Raw genomic sequence first — 19,516 nt, 5'->3', positions numbered from 1 at the left:
GCTTCAATAACAATGTTATAGGAGTACAAAGCTAAATTGTTTGAGCATTCATTTAAAGGAATAGTTCAACATTTTGGGATATCTAACACTTATTAGTTCTCTTGTTGAGTTGGGTGAGAACAGTGATAGAACTTGCATTGTCTGTATTGTAACGCTGAAGCAGCTGCCAACAGTGAATTGGCTTAGCACAAACACTAAGAACAGAGTTTGAGTGATTTGACAGTTGGTTATTTGCTGGCTTATTTTTTGGCCGGGTGCAGTGACCTCCTCGAGTTTTGTTGTCATCAAGCGGTTGCCTGGCAACCAGTTGCGACTTTGAGATGAGATTGCACCCCAAAAATATTCCAGTACATCCTGTACCACCCCACAATGTGGTGTTTTTATACTTTGGTTTTGGCATGGATTAAAAAACCCAATATGTAGAGTATTAATTAAATCTCTTTAGAAGTGCTGGTCTGTGATTAGCAAACAGTCTGCTGGCTGTAACATACAGACACGAGAGTGGTAGCCATCTTTTTCATGAAACTCCTGGCAAGAAAGTAAGTACATATATTTTCCAAAATGTCAATTCACCCTGCAAGTTATAGTGACTCACTTTGGTGCCAAAAGACACACTGTCTTTGTGTTGCACTCTTACTTTTAACAGATCAAAACTGTCTGTCAAATGCACGTTGAACTCAAGTCAACTTCCAGCTTCAAAGACAGCGGCTAACTCTGTAGCAGATGGAGTGTGAATCTGACAACCACATACATACCAGAGAAAAACCAGGCATGTTTATTAGGGTAACTAATAGTGAGAGTTAGACGTGCATACACTGCTGCCACCAGCCACATCTTACGATTTCAGCATCAAAACACGACTGAGAAGATCTTTGATGCCACAGCAGTTTGGAGCCAGATATTTTATAGACATGTCTTTTTCTTTTTGTGTCACTGATAAAGAATTCCCTTGAGATGTGCACAAAGCTCTTCATGAGGAAACAAAACGTCTACAAATGACATGAAAGCCTTGGCAGAATTCACAACATATGGTGATTGTTTATGCATTTGGATGCTTATTGTTTTCAACTGATGATAAGAGAAGAGCGGTTTATCAGAAACTCTGGAAATCATGACCCTATGTCTGAGCAGAAGCCGCTTAGGGTGGTAAAATTTGTGCAAAACAGATGACACTATATAAAGACGGTAATTTCAGACCAATAAAAGATGGTCTGAGGTTGTTTTTAGCAGCGCAGGAGAGACATACTGTCTATATTTCTACAGTTGTTCACTTCTCCACATAAGAGAAGGAAAACAATAAACTTGTATTATGTGGGGCGAATTAAAAAAAAAAACCACCTCATTAATCATTAACTTGTGTCTGTGATGTGTACATACCATGGTAGCTCAAGAGATGTATAGGAGAGCTTCCAGACAAGACTAAACAGAAAGGCTATAAAACAAAGGCATAAAGTTTATGATTTTGTATTAATAATTACACAGTGCAGTTATTTATTTTTTTTACCTGTGGGGAAATACTAACATGTTCACAGGTTGTCTACAAAGGAAGAGATAATGTAAGCAAGTCATTATCCGAGACAGGGTCAGGACTTTGTAGATTTTAAAGTCAGTTGGAACCTTTGCTTAGATGCAGCTGACAAAAGCTCAACACGGTCTGTTTCAAGATGAGGTGGGGCATTTCTGATCACTCCTCATTTCCTTTCATCCTAAGGAAATGTGGCGGACACTGTTAAAGTCTGGAACACCTTATGCAAAAGCAAACTGAAGGCAGGTTAGCCACACATCAGCATGAGAACAAACACAGAGTCATGCAATCCTCAGAGTGAACAATATCGTTGCTTTGCATGGTGATTTCCCTCGCAGCTTCTTCATCGCCCCAAAGTGGTATCTCATTGTGATCACGTTTTGTGTTTGCATTCCATTGTTACCGGGCAAGTACAAATATCCTCCTTTATGGACAAAAACCTCAGCGCGGTCTTCCACTACGTTGCCTGTGTCCAGCCCTCATCCATCCATCAGCGGTGCCCCTGTTCTACACAGGGCCCCCAAGCTCTGCTCACCACCCCCAGCCAGCTCTTTGACATAATGCTGTTGTGGCTTTCCGGGCTTTTATGCTGGCTGTTGTCTGAAGCAGATTGAAGACCCTTTGTATGTGTCAGCCCCTGTCCTGAGTGGCCGGGAGGAACCTGCTGGGCTGCGAGCAGAGAGACAGGAATGCGCATATGAATGGGCCAGTGTGTGCCGGGCACCTGCTGACAGAGGAACGGCGTGCTTCTATGAGTCTTAGTTCATCAGCGTAACCATCTTGTTCAATTACACGTGCAGCTCGGTGTTGCGTTCCCCAGTCATTTACACTGAATGGAGGTATTGTCACCGCCATTGTGACTATTTTGCTGTTCGATATGAAAGAGGAGTTCCCAATGAGTGAGGTGCCAGCTCCATTGCTTTAGGTGTGACTGATTATCACCACTAAAAGCAGTCATTTACTTCTGTTCTTCTATTTTCCTCCAACCATGTTCTCCTTGACGTCTGAATACAACTGGGAATCTATTTGATCTGATATATAAAAAAAACTATAACTTGTAGGATCTTGTCTTTGTGTGAAATCAGCCTCTTATGCTACAGGGTTGACAATTCATGAATAAATATGATATATTCCATTCATCTATTTTTAATTGATCCTTTCCCCTTTTTTCCTCTAGTGGTGGAGGATATTAGAGGATTCAGTAAAAGTAGCAGTGCCGCTCTGTCAAAATACTGTTATTAAAGTTCCACATTTAAATTGTTGCTAAGTAAAAGTGTTACCCGCAACATGTACTTAAGGTATTACAAAAATAAAAGTTTAATTGCCCTGTGTGACATATTATTATAAAGTATATAATTATTGTTACTGCCACATTGATGTGTGAAAAGAATTGTATTGCTTTAGTTGATTGAGGTGGAGTTATTTTTAACTTCTTTACAAAAGGTAAAGTTTTAGTTTTATCAATACCAAACCATAGTTTTTTATGAGATCATTGTATATCTTAGATCTAAAACTGTTAAGGAACTAATAATTACAGCTGTCGGATTAATGTAATGAAGTAAAATGTATTATGCTTAGTTTGAAATGTAAGTAGAAATATAAAATTGGATAAAAATGGAAATACTAGGTAGGTAAGCTCAGTTTGTACTTAAATTAAGGCATTTAGTTAATCTCTGTATGTATTCATGATATGGGAGTAATATGAGGCACCATAATGCTGATTTTTACGGTGAAAAAAAGAGCAAAATTAGGTTAAAACATATATTTTACATCGTTGCTCAGTCATATGACATATTTAATTATGTTTCTAAAAAACTGTGGAAGATCAGTGAAGTAAAATGAAATAAAATAGGTATGTTGTGGGGCCAGTACTGTTGTGGCTGATGCACAACAAACTCCCATCAGCATATTTAAACACCAAATAGTGGAGCTGTTTCACTAAAGCAGTACTAAAAGAATAACATTGGGTAACTGTTCTGGTTTATTCTATTGTAAAGATCAACATTCTCATGCAAAATCAATATCACTGACCACATGTTGTTAATGAATAAGAGCCTAAACCTGGATTTAATGAACAACAAGTCTGTAGGTAAAACTGATTATTCTCAAGCCATCACCATGAACTACACAGGTAAACAGGAAACATGGAAAGTAAACATCTGAATTAAAATTCCACTGGGCTGACAACAAACAAGCCTCTGCGCATGAACAACATGCCGGAAAAGCTCAACTGCGCTGAACGATGGGGTTGATACAGTAGATCCACAGAGCTCCTTTACAGATGATACATTAAAATATGATTTCTCACAGCAGCCTGCTATGAAATGGCCGAGATATATGATCCCAAAAGCGTCATTAATTGTCCTCTGACTCATATGGAACAACTTATGGGTTGTTTCTCTGGCCACGCTTTTCAGAAGATTACATCTCCATAATCAATAAAAAGAAACTTAGCCATCCATTCCATAGTCAGAAGAAAAAACATCTGGGAAAATAAACTTCCCTCTTCAAATATACCCACACAGCATGCTCAGTGCACATAAACATTTCATGATTATGTTTGATTTTAGGGAAGTTTTGACTTTGTCCAGATGTGTGTGTTGCATTTCACTCCAAGACATGGCTACCATATCCAATATTAAAACAGCTAAAAGATCAATACTGTTGCTAAAAAAAAAAAACTGCCCTACAGATACAGAGTTAAAGGGAACAAACGTGTATCACACGGTCCTACTGGGGTTTGGCTGGATGACCTGATAACCCTGACACTGCCAATTGTCACAGTGCTGATTGCCTGCAAGAGCTGAGCTGTGGCCTCTGGACTCATGGATCTCATCATCTGGTGACCTGGAAAGTGGGAGTATAAGATCTGCAACATCACATCAACCAGCAGACAACATGCGTCTTTGAAGTGGGAGTGGACCGAAATTGGATTATGCAGCATCTCTGAGGAGTAGCTCCCATATATTTGATTACACATGCCTCCTCCTCACCCAACACCCACACTCCTGCCTCCCCGGTGCAGAATAGACGACGTGGAGCGGTCATCCATGCCAGAGTCTGGTACTCCACTTCTTAATGTGTGCCCATCTGCCAGCCATTTACCTGATTACTTCGGGATTGCTCGGACAGCTCCGGCTCTGCCACGGCAGCTGGGAGGCCAGAGATTGGCGTTAGTTTTGTGCAGGTGGACACAGGAAAATAAGGACCAGATCACCCCTTATCTGTGAAAACAAAAAAACAACAACATGGAGAACATGAACATTTGGCACAATTGAATATTTTGTTGTCTTGTTTACATCTTTTTTTTTGTAGCTATAAAAACTATAAATTTTACAGCTTAAGCATACTGTAATTCTCAAACTGTAGAAATCCTTCCCTCTCAGACTGTGGTGCTGTTTAAAATACAGTCCCAAGCATTGACTTCAAATCCTCCACGCAAGCATGGTACACAGACCACCTTCTATTTCTGAGGAAAATAACATCCAGTCCTGGTTTAACTTGGGCTCATTATGGTGGAAGTGGGTTCCAGGGCCAGGAAGTTTCATTGCTTTCCAAATAAATCTCGCTAAACAGAGCTGTAGTCCAAATTCCTCATCTTGTGGAGTCCTTCCCAAAGTCCTCACATTACGTGAAAGCTCTCAAAAGCCAGACATACAAATGACATCTTATCCTTCTAGATATCACATGCTGTTACATTTGTATCAACAAATCTGAGTTAAGTAGCAGAGTTGCTTCAAAAAAAAAAAAGTATTAAAAAAAAAAAGAAAGGTCTTTTCTAACAGAGCTGCTCATTTTCACCCAACACAGACCAGTCTCTGATTGCTTCCACATAAAGGGGCACAACAGCCCTCAAATTCAAACCAGCTCATGAAAAATTATCAAAAAAGAATGAGGCCCTTCAACATTCCTCCAGTTTTACCGAGTGACACAGAGGGTTTTCATTACCTCACTCACTGCTAGCAAATCTTAGACATCAACTTTGATTATGTTACATAGAACCTGGCAAGGGATCAATCAGAGGGTGATGTGGGCGCGTCTGATCGTCTGTGTGCCTATCAAAATTACTGATTGAATTCAAATAGCTTAATGTGCTTGTGTTTTTCATGCCATTTAGAAGACTGATAAAAAAATTTAAAAAAAAAAAAGTGTGAGTAAGCCTGCTGACATGTGGTAATCAAAAGGGGTGATCCTCAGCTCTTCATCTGTGTGGAAGGGGAAACTTGTCACTGAGCATAAACAGCTCTCTTGGCTTCGCTCTCGCAGCTAAAATACCCCCATCCCACCCCGTCCACCCCCCAAACACCCCATCTCCTTGTGCTGTGTGGCGTCAGCTGCAATGAGCTCCAGATGTGGCCTGGCACCCCTCCAGTCACGGCATGGATGTGGTTTGAAGGTAGTTTGGAAACACCACCCACCAGCGGACCCAATGAAAGTTCCTCAGACTGCAGCGAGAGGTTTCTGTCGCGGGTTTGTGTTTGTGCAGACTGAAGGAACTCAGAAGAAGTGCAGTAACGCTCTGCACATCTGTGGAAGGCTTAGAGGAGACAGTATCTGCCTCTTGTAAGGGCATGTGTTACTTATTGAACATGCTTTGAATAACTATGTGAGACAATGAAAGTATTTCCATCTGTTTCATTGAACAAGGAAATATCAAAATATGTTATTCACCTCCAGACATCCACCATTTGTTTTCATTTGCAAATAAACACTGGTTAATCAGGCACTCTGTAATGTACCTTGCTTTTGATCATTTAAGAATGGGTGCCATCTCAGAGAGAGGGGCAAGACAAAAGCTTGTAACTCATACTCCATTTAAAAAAATAAATATTCTGTAAATGTAATGTAATATTTCAGCACAACATTTTTCTTTTGAAAGATCTTTAAAAAGGCTAAACGTTTCCAGGTTGTTGGACGTGTATGTGTTTTGAATTTATTCAAAAATACAGACCATCAACCATTAGCATCCAAAATCAGTGTAGAAAAGTGTAAATGGCTTTAAGCCACAAGCAGTGGGCCCCACATATTTCCTGAAATACTTAGACATAAAACTAGTAAAGAGGCAGCTAAGACATGTTACAACCAGATCAATAGCAAAATGTTTGTGCTTACAGGAAGTATCAAAATTAAAAACATAAGGATATCAACAAAGTCCATACATCTTCCGCCGCAAACTAAAAACACACCTCTTCCGACTTTACCTTGAATAGGTACGCACTTTAGTAGCGCTTAAAATGGCATTTACTGATAGCACTTTGTAGTTTGGCTTTCTTGAAGAAATTGTATTTTCTTGATTCTTGTTGTTCTGGGTTTTGTACCCTCATGGTTGAAGTGCACTTATTGTAAGTCGCTTTGGATAAAAGCGTCAGCTAAATGTAACGTAATGTAATGTAATGTAACGTGCCAAAAACTACCATCAGAATTTGTTGTATTTGTTGCAGTGTTTCACTGACTCAAAGCTTTATTAATACACAGTAAATAACCCAGTACAGTTGCTTTAACATACATTGGGTGGACACTGGTGTCCCTCCATGATGTCCTACTGTCTGCTGTAACAGCTACACTGATGCTTTTCTCTCTCTCTCTCTCTAACAGTCACGCTGTTTTTCAACTGCATGCTGGGAAGATCGAATGAGGTCACTGTGTTTGCTGCCATCTAATTCACATGGTGCAGTGGAAAAAAATGCAGGTTTCTTTTAAGACAATAGCGCCCCCTACTGTGAGAGGTTTTAAGGCCCAGCAAGGATCAATTCACGTAAATATGACAAAGTAAAAAAAAAAAAAATTCCCCTTGGGGATTAATAAAGTAACTACCTACCTACCTAAACACGGGCAAGATGTTGGCTTCCAGTTTTAATACAAACTACTATATCACACATGTCTAAAGTAAACAACCATTAATGCTGCAGTCAGCGCAAATGCTGCTGTTTGTAGTGCAGTGCACAAATTTAGCATGTGATCATTGACCAAGTGGCTCCAACCCATTATCCTGCACCACTTACAATGAGTTTCTGAAATGTTTTAGGAGCTTTTTGCTTCAAATTATTGCAGTTTTATGTCTCTATTTAAAATTATTCTAAAGGCATCGGTCTCTCTTCCCTTTTAATGTCTACATGTAGTGGCTTTAAGTGCAGCAATTTCAAAGAAACTGCAGCACTAATACAAGGCTTTTAAACAGTCTGTTGGTGGCTGACTTGCATGGCCACTCTGCTCTCGTATTGAACTTGAAAATCTGTACGCCTGTTTACTTAAACAGTGAAACCATCAACAGATGCAGATTAAATTTTAGTGCACCTTACCACCATCGATGTTTGAAAATTCAGTTACAAAAACCACATCAGATGATTAGGCGGCGGGAGTATCGACTTGATTCTTCCCACTGATCAGTCACATCTGTTTGTCTGTCATTTGTAACTTTCTCCTCATAACACGTTGGCTGATGTACTGTTTTTTAAATGGTCATTGACAATGATAAGAAGAATCTGGAAATTGCTTCCACCAAAGACTAGTTTAAAATAATTGATATTTGTTTGACAACTACCTGATAAGAGTTCAGCGGCAACAAATGCTGGACACTGATGTTACTTGTCAGGTTTGACACTTTTCCATGTCTTAGGAGGTGTACTTACCACAAAAGCAGTGAACTCGAAATCCAAAACACAATTGAGTCATTGATATGAAGATAGAAATTGTATTGTCATGTTCACTGTGTTTCATTCAGTGGCTCTTTCATGTTCATTTGAGGGGAAAAAGGAGCCAAATGCAGTGAATCCAAGTCAAGATAAATATGATCCTGACATGAGCAGCAGAGCTCACCTTCAGCTTGCATCATTTGTGTGATCTTAGCAACACAGCATGCCTCCGATGCAGAGTATCTGTCATCACCCAGGTGGTTTTAAGAGTTCATGCAGGTCTCCCAGCCGTGCCAGCTGGTAGGGGAGCTGGAGCCTCTTGTTCACCTGGCTGCACAGTTCTGGACAGCGCTCAAGAAGCAGCTGACACACCTCTTCATGACCCTGTTCTGCAGCCTGGTCAAGGGTTTAACAAGAGTAACAAATACAGGCACTGGGTAAATGATCATCAAACTGTCTCTGTGGAACAGTTTTATTATGTTGTTGCTGGCAATCCTGTACCTTATGTAAAGGGGACGCACCATCGTCGTCACAGTGCATTGGATCAGCTCCGTGGTGTAGAAGGAGTCTAACCACATCCAGATGGCCGCAGTAAGCTGATCGATGGAGTGGTGTGGCACCACCCGGTGTCTGGGGAGATGCACAGGCCCCATTCTCGAGAAGAAACTTGCATACAGCAAGACAACCACTGCGACTTCCATAGTGCTAAAACAAAACACCAAAAAAACGAGATGCATGAGCACAGTCCGCACTGAAGTATTTACAATACAGTCAAACATCCTGTGTGCAAACTCACGAGAGCTGTGTATCCAGCCAAGTCTCTCATGTTTGGGTCTGTCCCTTTCTGGACTAAAGACTTTACCCTTTCCAAGTCCCCATCCATTGCAGCAGACCAGATACCTGCAAAGAGGGATGACACGCCACACAGCACAGGACTTCATTGACAGATCAGTCACTTCTGGAGTTCAATAAATTGGTAGCCAAAGTATTTCATGCAAGAGTTTGACTTTAGAAAATGCCAATGCTTTTAATGAGAGAAAATAGCCACATTTAGTTTATTCTATAACAGTGCCACGGTTTAACTTAGTCTGTCAACATGAATGCAAACCTCGTTCAAAATCCATTTCATCCAGCGTCTGGTGAACACTGGGAGAGGAGACTGGATGGGAGCTGCACGAACACGGAGGTCTGTCAGCCATTGTGTTCATTGGCACAAACAGGAGGAAAACGGCTGCAGGTCGATTCAAACCTGAAGTTGAACACTTGTTTTTGAGTTACAGAAAGGAAAATAAATAAATAAATAACAACATTGGGATGTGAGACAGTTCCGTGTTTCTTCTTCTGTCTGGTGATGGCCAACAACTTTGTGACGCATTACCGCCACCAACAGGACGAGCTTCCAAACAAAAACGTCAAAAAAAAAAAAAAATAAAGTAAAGAAGCCAATAAATGTTTAACCCAAACACAAGAAGATACGTTATATTATAACTCAGAAACGATGTGAATGGTCGCTGCTTATGCTGTCGGAAACGAATGAAAAACTATGGATGCGTAACGTTGGTAGCGAATCGACAGACGCAAGATACGTGATTACGTATGAGCTGCCCGACCAATTGGAGAGCTGCAGACTGAAAGTCCCCTTCAGGTGCTCTCTGATCGTGTCCGCTTAACGTTTTAAATTCGGCTCGACAAATAAGCGGAGGCATTTAACTTTGTGCTGTGGCACATAATGATCATCAAAGGTGATATATTGCAGTGATACAGCCAATCAAACCATTTGTATTTATACATGATCCAAAAACCTAGAAATTACTCATGTTATCAATTGCTATTTATCTGTTCCCTTTAATGCCTTACGTTACATTGACATGTATACAGTATATGTATATAATTCACTCGGAAGTAAATAACAAACATAAGTAAAATATATATATATAACTGTAACTACAGTAGCCCCAAATTCAACTTTTGGCTCAGCTTTACAGTTAAAAAAAATCTGACAGTCTCACTTTTTCCCGATATCTTTGAAAGCATCTTTTTTTGTCTCGTGTTGTTGTCTGATGCTGTTAGCTAGCCAGCTCAATCTGCATCGGGGGGTGGACAAGCAAGTAGCTGGCTGGCGAAAGCCACATTATTGTTGAAATTATAACCAAGTACTTATAACCAAAGGGCATAAAGAATGAGAAGAGTTACATTATTTGTTAACGGGACATCAAAAAATGGCAAGGTGGGTGATAACTGGCTGTTCAGTGTGGGAGCTTGGGCCGCAGCATGACTGGGTTTTTTTTGTTTGTTTGTTTGTTTGTTTGTTTGTTTGTTTTTCCCCCCCCAGTGAACATATTGGAGCTGTTTCAATGATGCAGAACTAACCTTGGATTGAAAACTAGTTCATGTGAAGTCAAGGTTAACTTCAGCCTCCATGACATTGTTCCCACACTTATGATAAACTTGACAGAGGTGGGATATAACCAAGTACATTTCTCAACTGGTGTGCAACTACACTTTAGTATTTCCATTTCATGTGGCTTTATATTTCTACTTCACAACATCTCAGAGGGAAAGCTTGTACTTTTTTTTTTTATTACTCTGACAGCTTTAGTTACTTTTAAGGTTAACATTTTCCATACCCACCCTGTCCATTGGAAAGCGTGTATCTCCCAACTGTGTTGGTTTTAGTGTTACTGATCAACTAAAGGATTAAATCTGAGAAAATCATCCTTTCTTAACATAAATCAAACTTTTTAAAAAAACCACTTGGATTAGCTGGAGAAATGTCACAAAGCTGTTTTGCTGTACTAAGTTAGTACTTTTACTTGAGTAAAGGATCTGAGTACTTCTTCCACCCCTGTAAACTATTCAACATGCGTTTGCCCCGTGAACTGTGACTCTTTAATCTTGTATTGAACAGGAGTGTTTTCGAGTTAAATCCTTAACAGCCCGCTTCAATTTCTCTCTGTTCTTTTTTTTTTTAGGTTGTAGCAGTGTACGGGACCTTGTCTGACTTATTATCTGTAGCAAGCAATAAGTTAGGAATCAAAGCCTCCTGTTTATACAATGGAAAGGGTGGTCTCATAGATGACATTGCCCTTATAAGGTAAGGTCATATGACACCAACAAATAATAAACCGTATCGGACGCATCGTCTCATTGTGTGTTTGATGTTGTGTGCCTCTAACAGAGATGACGACGTGCTGTATGTGTCAGAAGGAGATCCATTTATTGGTGAGTGCTGTCATGTCTGCTGCAGGAGTCGCATCTGTGTCAAAGTGTCCACATGTTTATCTGTTTGTTTGTTTGTTTCTATGACACAAATGTATTTTTTTTTAACCTGTAATAAAGAAGTACAATAAGAGATCCAGTGGTGTACAATTGAAGTAGGTTTCTAACACAGAGTCACACCTCCTATTAAAGGATATTTTTTACTTTATACATCGGGCACATCCATTACTTATAGGAAATATAAGCAACATAGTTACTCTTGTAAAAAGAAAAACAAACAAAAAAAAGGCATTGAGACATTAGAATTGTATAATTAAATAAAAAAAAATTATGCGGTGAACAAGGGGCTACAATACATTATATTTTGGCATAAGCTTATAGATTTTTTTTTTGTGGCACTGAGGTTTTAGACTTTTTTTTATAGTTTTGATTGAAAAGGGAAATTTGCTTTCTACTGCAAGATGATATTGTTGACTATTAAATCACTTTTGTTCTTTGAGATTTCTCTAAATTGCGTAGTTTCAACAGAACGACTCTTTTTGTGGAGATTTGGGCTCAGCCAATCATGTAAAGAGTTCCATTAAGTTATTGATTGTGTCACAAGCAAAGAAAGGGTGCTCTGTTGTTTCTACATTTGTATTTGCACAGGAGACAGTTTTCTATCTTAGTAATAAATATTGTTCTTATTAATCCACGTGAAGGATACCTTTTGTTTTTTAGTTTTAAAATGTATTTCTTCTTGTGTTTAAGAGGAATTAAAATGTTTAGGAATATTTTTCTAATTGCCGGTATTTCAGCTTGTCCGTAGTTTTTGAGATTGAGTGGCCCCCTTTTTCATCCATGGCACACTGTATTTAAATATAATCCTCTGAAGTTTACTTTTGCACCGTGTGTGCATGGTAATTCACATACTCTGTATTTATATTGTGTAATTTAGCTTTTGTGGCGTTATCTAGATTGCTATTAATCAACTTAATAAGTGCTGCAGGAATGTTTTGTGTCCCCTTAATATAGTTTGTAATCGAGCAATCACAAAGTGTCCACATGGATTCAGCAACTCATCAATCTTCCTTTTTTTGTTGTTGTTCACACAGACCCTCAAAGTGAAGCCAAAGTTACATCTGATCCACATGGGGCTCACACTGACTGGCTAACCCTGAATATTGGTGGGCGTCTCTTCACCACCACCAGGTATCTGTAGTCTAAAGACTGTTTTCACCAGCAATAAAGACATTACAGAAAACATCCATTGAGTTTATACGAATGTTTTTATCTGTTTTCTGAACGTGTCTGTTCTGTGTTCAGGAGCACTTTGGTCAGCAAAGAGCCAGAGAGTATGCTTGCTCACATGTTTCGAGACAAAGGTAAAGGGACTCACTGATCAGCAAGCGTTTCATATTAGTTTTACGCGGGCTCTGCTTTGAATCGGTGTTGTCGACCTGTGTTTGCTCCAGATGTGTGGGGAAACAAGCAGGACAAGCACGGGGCTTACCTGATTGACCGAAGCCCCGAATACTTTGAGCCCATTCTCAACTACCTGAGACACGGTCAGCTCATAATCAATGAAGGTTTAAATATACGAGGTGAGTCTTAACTGAGGAGGTCTATCTTTATCACTCTGAGGATTGTCACAAGATGGAAATTTAAAATGAGCAGAGATTTGGTGTCATTGTTCTAAACGTCCTCCAGGTGTCCTCGAGGAGGCTCGTTTCTTTGGAATTGAGCAGCTTGCTGAACAGCTGGAAGTAGCAATCAAGGTAGTATGAAATGTGAAAGGTAAATAATTTCCTACTAATTGAATCTCTTATGACTCACCACCTGCCTGCTTTCAAAACAGAGCACGCAGCCTCCTGAGGACCACTCCCCCATCTCCCGCAAAGAGTTTGTTCGTTTTCTTTTGGCAACGCCCACCAAGTCAGAGCTCCGCTGTCAGGTAGAGAGCCAAATGAAAATGTTTCAATTCACCCCGTCACTTCACCATGTTAAGTTGATATTTAAAGCTATTACTCTTAATGGTTTTAGGGACTTAATTTCAGTGGGGCTGATCTGTCCCGACTCGATCTGCGCTACATCAATTTCAAGATGGCCAATCTCAGCCGCTGTAATCTGACGCACGCCAACCTGTGCTGCTCCAACCTGGAGCGCGCCGATCTTTCTGGAGCCAACCTGGATGTAAGCGTGAGAACTCATCTCTTGTTGGCTTTAAATGTTTTATGTCCACACACAGTATCAGCAGCACTCAAGATAACCTCAGTGTCTCACTGGGGAGACAAACGATTCCTCCTTCTTGCTTTGTTGTGTGTTATTTCTAATTGTTGGCCCTCCTGCAGTGGACTTGGCTGATGGTTTTTGGTCACTCGACACCTGCTGCCCCCACAGTTGTGTGAAGACAGGGCGATTGTGTTCTTTTACATGTTTGCCAATGACACATACGTCCTCTTACATTGACCTCATTAAAAAACAAGAGGACTACAGAGTAAGGACTTTACATATTGTTTGTGGTGTTTAGCTACTCAAGAAGATTATGAATACTTTTGATCTTTGCATTAAAGGGTGCTAACTTACAAGGGGTGAAGATGCTGTGTTCCAATGCCGAGGGAGCTTCTCTCAAAGGATGCAATTTTGAAGATCCATCTGGACTGAAGGCCAATCTGGAGGGTAAAATGTCACACTTATTAAAAGGACGTGGTCCCACATTAGCGGTCTCATTTTAACTACGCGTTTTTGTAATCAGGTGCCAACCTGAAAGGAGTCGATATGGAAGGAAGCCAAATGACCGGCATCAACCTGCGTGTGGCCACTCTCAAAAATGCAAAGCTGAAGAACTGCAACCTGCGGGGAGCCACTTTAGCAGGGACGGATCTCGAGGTGCGTGAAGAAAGCAGCAGAAAGGATTATCTATAAAACCACAGACTGAAGTTGAGTCAGAGGGCAGGATTGTTTATGACGAATTTGAAGGGCCAAAAATAACAAAACACTACAAATGTGAACAAAATATGAGTAATTTTTATTGAACCACATACTTCGCCAAATGCCTGATCTACTGCTTTATCACTCATAGCTGATTTGCAGGATCCTCTGATTCAATGCTAAACAACATAATAATAAGTAAATAATTAATACGATGTACAATGTACAATTTGTAGGGAATTTAATGGGTTTTATTTTGCTTCAATATTTTGCATGTAAGTGTTCCGAACTGGAGATTTGATTTTGAGTTTGCTGGACTAAAAGATTAGTATGCTTTTGCTTGGACTTTAACTTAAAGTAGAGGGCTAGCTTTTTAAAACACAAGTGTGTGATAATCAATTTTTATATCAAATTGAATCAATTATTTTTCCTTCAGGTTAACAATGTAGAGTTTACACAAGTCCCTGGAATATTGCAAAAAGCAATGACACTAAGTCACATTGCAGCTGAAGTAATTCGTTGATAAAGTAATCAGCAGTATCTTTTTGTTTTAAAGCAGAAGTGCCAAAAGTTCAAGTTGGATTATATGACTGTTAAGTGAATGTTTTCGGGTTTTACACTGTTGGTTTGACAGAACAAGCAATCTAAATAAATCGGCTTACTCTCTGTCCTACAGAGGACAATTACTCACATATTTCATACACTAAAATGTTGAATCACCAAGTTACAGGCATAACTATCAATGATCAAAATAATTTATAGGTGCTGCCTGACATCGTACTTTGGCGGGATTAAATATATGATTATTTGCCGACCGGCAGCCGTATAACATTAGTTAAACATTACAATTCTCCAGCTACTTTGCAGCTTTGTCATCTGAACCCTTCAGCCTCTCAATGCTGTGTCTCCGCTGCCTTCTACAGAACTGTGACCTGTCCGGCTGTGATCTACAAGAGGCCAACCTCAGAGGGTCCAATGTGAAGGGAGCCATTTTTGAAGAGATGCTGACTCCTCTGCACATGTCGCAGAGTGTCAGATAACTCTGCACACACCTAAAAGTCCAGTGTGGGAGCTACAACTGGTTTCTTCCAGTTCCTCGGTATATTCCTCTTCTTTCAGTCTCTACCTACCTGTCTGCCATACAGGTATTTGTATGCACATCCCTGGCATTCCACCGATATCATGTTAGCTTTAAATATCTTGCACTAGAATCTATCCAGGGTTGTCGATGTATGTTTGTATGGTAGGATGTTTTGAAATGTTTCGCTGCATATATCACCAAAACAAAGTAATGTTCCTTGTGTGTGTAGATGTGTCTGGATGCAATCCAGTGACTATACTTGTTTTATGTTTATCATAATTTATATTCACTTCATATTACTTGACGTGTCAATAGGAGTCAAAATCAAATGACCTGTGAGCAGAAAAGTTCAGATTACCGAGCTTCACTGCATGCTGCTGTAGCAGAAGTAGAAGGGGATAATTACCAATAAATGCGTCGTTATATATTCCTCTTTAAGTATGTAACTTAATTTTACTGGATTTACCATGTTATAAAGAAAGCAATGTAAGCCAAAGCCATATGATAGCACGGTCTAAAAGGCTAAAAGTGCTGTCAGTGCACCATGAAACTATGCTGCAGGCTAGTTTTAAACACAGCTTGGGTATGCAATACATGATTTAGAGCCGTGAGGTTCCTCGTTTCCTACTTTAAAAATATTGTGTTCTTAAAAAAGCTTTCCCTCGTTTTGTGCTCTGTGAATCTACCTCTTTAATTAGTCCAGAGTGTGAGTGATCCAAAAATTGCATGCATTTTGAATGTGGCACGGCTTATTGTAACGATGTCAATCATTATTCTTCAGATTCCTGATATGAAAAGATAATCCAGCTCGGTGTGTTTTAACAGAAAGCCATTTTCATGTGTTCGTGTTGTTAAAATGTGGGTTTTGCCCGGAAACGTGCTCTTGTGTATTTATCACTTAATCATGCTTTGAACTTGTTTGCACAAGTATATGTTAACTTGTTACATGGTATATACCCTTTCTCCAAAAATGTTTGGTGCTCTGTAATTCTACGTAAATCAAATCCAGTGCTTCCAAAACTTCCCCAAAAAACGTCATTATTATAGTCAGGTGTTGTCAGCTGTTTTGTAAAGGATCTCACTTCAGTCCTTATTAGACGGTGTCTGTTTGCATGTGTGAAGAGCTATGCTTGTCTCTGACTGTTGACTGTAGCTCAAAGCTGCTCCGATGCAATACTATTTACTCAGTTCAATAGTAGGTACCCAGCCTGTGAGAGTGAACGATGAAGGCAATCATGTTGTGCGTTACACTTTGAGTGTGAAAATGAATGGAAGAACTATGGTTATTTATTTTAGATACATCTCACTGAATGCAATATGGGGCAGGGGTTGATTTGTGTTTGAGACCGGGAGCCGTGTAGCTACCCCGTCTATGATTATTGCACTCGACCATGGAAATATGTTTCCATAAATGACTGTTATAAATAAAACTGCTATGAAGAAGAAAAAGTCTTTGTCATCTATTTTTTTTAAATGATCTGTTGTGTTTCAGTTGTGAATTTTTACATGTTCAAAATACATCATAAAAGGAGCATAAAGGGGCTGCTTGTTTGTGGATCATGTAACTCTTGTGAAATGGCAAAAAATCAGTCACAAAGTATAATCTTTTTAAAAGCTCTGCAGGGTGTTGCTTAAATCCACTTTGTGACCCCCTGTTGTGAAGTGTTGGAGTAAACGATGGCGCACAGGCTTATATAAACGTTGGAAAATAGTGTGCGGCAGAATTAACAAAGGACGACAGAACAAGTCGGAGAAGCACTCTGCTTTATGAACAGAAGGTAAGTCTTTGGCTGAAATCCAAATCTGAACTCAGGATAATATGCGGGCTTAAACTAAAGAACAGAATATGTGACTAACATGCTTATGTGTGCAACTTGAAGCTTTATTTTTCTTCCAGAATGGCTACAAAAACCTTGGCTCTGTGGCTGCTGCTTGCGGGGACAGTACTGCCCCAGGGTGTCTGTCAGCACTGGTCATATGGACTGAGTCCGGGAGGCAAGAGGGACGTTGAGATCTTTCCAGACATGCTGGGCAATGTACGCATTTATTTCATAGATCCCTTCACTTTTCATAAACTGCTTCTCTTTAATTGTGCTAATTTCTTTCATGGTGATTTTTTTTTTTCTTCAACAGATTGTTGAGGGGTTTCCACACGTGGATGCACCTTGCAGTGTTCTGGGTTGTGCCGAAGAATCACCTTTTGCCAAAATTTACAGAATGAAAGGACTTCTTGTAAGTTTTGCTCATTTATAATTCAGTGTTTTGTGTTAGCGATACATCTATCAGTAACTAATATTATCATTAATTAGTCATTATTATCATTATTGTCAAAGACTGACAGATTTAACCTAGTGGTTAAGGTTTTCCTGGATTCAAATGTAATATCTTGTTTTCTTTTAGGGGAGTGTCAACGAGAAGGAAAATCGACACCAAACATTCAAAAAATGATCAGTATATGATTCTACAATAAATTATTTGATTTGCATACGCCAATTGTTGTGGTTATTGTATGACATGACTTAAATCATCATCATAACTAAAGGCTACGAACTCTTTCACTTTTTTTTTTCTAAATTTCTTTGAGATATTTTAAGCAACAACACCTTCCTTGAATTTCTCCAAATTAATGAATTTCTGAGAATCAGAGAATTTATATTCCCAGCAGTCTCAGTATCTAGCGAGAAAATACAGATATTGCCTCTCTGCAGTCTATTATCTCTGAGGTGATGATGTTTGCAGATATTACAATGTGGGCTGAGTGACTGCAGAGTGATGAAGTACAGAAGAGAAAACATGTGCATTTAATTTGGGATATTAAATGGTCTTAAGGACTGGTGTTGTCAAAAAAAACGACTTGTTAGCTGGAAGACCAAAAAAGCTTTTAAATGTGTTTGAAATAAGGCCTACTACGTTTTCTCGGCCAGGATTAATGTAGTGTGCACAGTCTATTACATGTTATTATATACAATTTGGCCACTAAAAATGACAGAAGTATAACTATAGAAGTAGTTAAAATTTCGACCAGATCAGCATTGCCAATCTACTAATATCATGTACTATTTCATAAAATATAAGTCACAGGGATCATTTTTGTGCAGTTTTTATTTTTCATTACTTTGCATTTATCTCTGTATTTTACATTAACATAATGGTACGTTTACATATGCAAAGACTGATTATGTCTTCCACCACTGCTTGTGTTCACGCCACCCAGCACATGTGTAGGTCATGTAAACATGAGGGATGTTAGCATGTGTACTCTGGGAAAATGTTGCATTATAAGTTCTTCCAAGTAGATTACATTTTATAATCAACAAGTGAAATTTGAAATAGTCTTTTAGTATCAAGTAATGTTTTTGTTCTCCAACATTACATCCTGTAACTGATCATGAGGTGGTATGTTCCACCAGAGGGCACTAGGAAACTACATGAAAGTCCTGCTTTGTAGTACTTTAGTGTCTGTCCGGTTCCTAAAATAACTTCCCTGAAACTTTGGAGAATCTGTTGGATGTTTCTGAAGGCTGCTTAAGTTTTATTTACTGTTATATTGTCCTTTAGGTGGTAGCAGATCATGTCAATGGCATCATTTATTGAAATTGACTGTACTTTATTGTGTTTGTTCCCTGCGTGCACATGTGCCCTAAAATAATTTATTGTATTGTATTAGCTCATTGGTTGCTTGCCTTATTTCATGTACACTCCCCAATATCCTTTGGACTATAAAAGTGCTAGCGTGACCAGGCGACACATATGTGTTTACCGATAGTGTGTGGGATTTAAACAAACTGAATAAGAAATCGAAGTTTATTCATCATGCTGATTTGACAGGAATACAACAGCCTGTAATAACCTGTTGACGAACATGTAGGGCAACCACGCTCTTATCTTCGGTGGAAAGTGTGTTTTTCTAAGTAGTTCAATCTGTCTGTCACTCTGGTGTTACTCAGCAAACACACATGACAGAAAATCGTTTCTGTAGGTTTCAGGCTACTGGAGATGTTGCAGCTACGTTCATTGAGTAACTATTGTCCTTTATTGAAAGTGATTTGATAAGGGGTAAATATGTGAAAAGCAATAGCACAATAGGCTTGAATATCCTCCATTTTTAAATCAAAGACATACAGTATTATAAACATGACTTGCAGTAAG

General features: G+C 39.3%; 4 protein-coding genes across 5 annotated transcripts in view; 2 read left to right on the top strand and 2 right to left on the bottom strand.

Moving 5' to 3' along the window:
- The window catches only part of fgfr1a (fibroblast growth factor receptor 1a), a 38,336-nt gene extending 33,624 nt beyond the window's left edge, over window positions 1-4,712 (bottom strand). The window contains exon 1 of the mRNA XM_069706692.1: window positions 4,631-4,712. The gene's annotated coding sequence lies outside the window, so the exon portion shown is untranslated. The remainder of the gene's footprint in view (window positions 1-4,630) is intronic.
- Window positions 4,662-9,664, bottom strand: ankrd39 (ankyrin repeat domain 39). 2 transcript variants are annotated; one of them, XR_011311245.1, is made up of 5 exons: window positions 9,266-9,664; window positions 8,954-9,057; window positions 8,659-8,862; window positions 8,342-8,553; window positions 4,662-4,749 (listed from the first exon to the last, which is right to left on the bottom strand). XR_011311245.1 is itself a non-coding variant. In XM_069706697.1 (4 exons), the coding sequence occupies exons 1-4, from the start codon at window positions 9,363-9,365 to the stop codon at window positions 8,407-8,409; spliced, it is 555 nt and encodes a 184-aa protein (XP_069562798.1). In that variant the 5' UTR covers window positions 9,366-9,664; the 3' UTR covers window positions 6,447-8,406. The 2 variants fall into 2 exon arrangements, 1 of the variants encoding a protein (XP_069562798.1); XM_069706697.1 differs by lacking the exon at window positions 4,662-4,749 and having other exon boundaries at window positions 6,447-8,553.
- Window positions 9,665-10,222: 558 nt separating this feature from the next.
- On the top strand, window positions 10,223-16,816 carry kctd9a (potassium channel tetramerization domain containing 9a). The gene is made up of 12 exons (XM_069706689.1): window positions 10,223-10,384; window positions 11,130-11,251; window positions 11,336-11,379; window positions 12,471-12,567; window positions 12,682-12,740; window positions 12,831-12,959; window positions 13,066-13,133; window positions 13,214-13,309; window positions 13,399-13,548; window positions 13,929-14,034; window positions 14,111-14,244; window positions 15,210-16,816. The coding sequence occupies exons 1-12, from the start codon at window positions 10,337-10,339 to the stop codon at window positions 15,324-15,326; spliced, it is 1,170 nt and encodes a 389-aa protein (XP_069562790.1). The 5' UTR covers window positions 10,223-10,336; the 3' UTR covers window positions 15,327-16,816.
- Window positions 16,817-17,035: 219 nt separating this feature from the next.
- LOC138625684 (progonadoliberin-1-like) lies at window positions 17,036-17,860 on the top strand. Its single transcript, XM_069706775.1, has 4 exons — window positions 17,036-17,145; window positions 17,265-17,403; window positions 17,501-17,599; window positions 17,768-17,860. Exons 1-4 carry the CDS (start codon window positions 17,135-17,137, stop codon window positions 17,813-17,815), a joined length of 297 nt encoding a protein of 98 aa, XP_069562876.1. The 5' UTR covers window positions 17,036-17,134; the 3' UTR covers window positions 17,816-17,860.
- Window positions 17,861-19,516: the final 1,656 nt, after the last annotated feature.

This window comes from Brachyistius frenatus, unplaced genomic scaffold (genome assembly GCF_029030835.1).
Source record: "Brachyistius frenatus isolate BFR_SWC_R1_liver_20210118 unplaced genomic scaffold, ASM2903083v1 Contig_64, whole genome shotgun sequence".
Taxonomy (NCBI): domain Eukaryota; kingdom Metazoa; phylum Chordata; class Actinopteri; family Embiotocidae; genus Brachyistius; species Brachyistius frenatus.
Note: the sequence above shows the minus strand (reverse complement) of the source record. Positions and strands in the feature narration are given on the sequence as shown.

Coding starts and splice junctions, on each gene's coding strand:
- ankrd39 (XM_069706697.1), bottom strand. CDS start 9,365: ATGAACACAATGGCTGACAGACCTCCGTGTTCGTGCAGCTCCCATCCA. Junction 8,863..8,953: donor TGGCTGGATACACAGCTCTC/GTGAGTTTGCAC, acceptor GTTTTGTTTTAG/CACTATGGAAGTCGCAGTGG. Junction 8,554..8,658: donor GTGCGTCCCCTTTACATAAG/GTACAGGATTGC, acceptor ACCCTTGACCAG/GCTGCAGAACAGGGTCATGA.
- kctd9a (XM_069706689.1), top strand. CDS start 10,337: ATGAGAAGAGTTACATTATTTGTTAACGGGACATCAAAAAATGGCAAG. Junction 10,385..11,129: donor GGACATCAAAAAATGGCAAG/GTGGGTGATAAC, acceptor TTTTTTTTTTAG/GTTGTAGCAGTGTACGGGAC. Junction 14,035..14,110: donor ACTGAAGGCCAATCTGGAGG/GTAAAATGTCAC, acceptor TTTTGTAATCAG/GTGCCAACCTGAAAGGAGTC.
- LOC138625684 (XM_069706775.1), top strand. Junction 17,404..17,500: donor TTCCAGACATGCTGGGCAAT/GTACGCATTTAT, acceptor TTTCTTCAACAG/ATTGTTGAGGGGTTTCCACA. Junction 17,600..17,767: donor ACAGAATGAAAGGACTTCTT/GTAAGTTTTGCT, acceptor GTTTTCTTTTAG/GGGAGTGTCAACGAGAAGGA.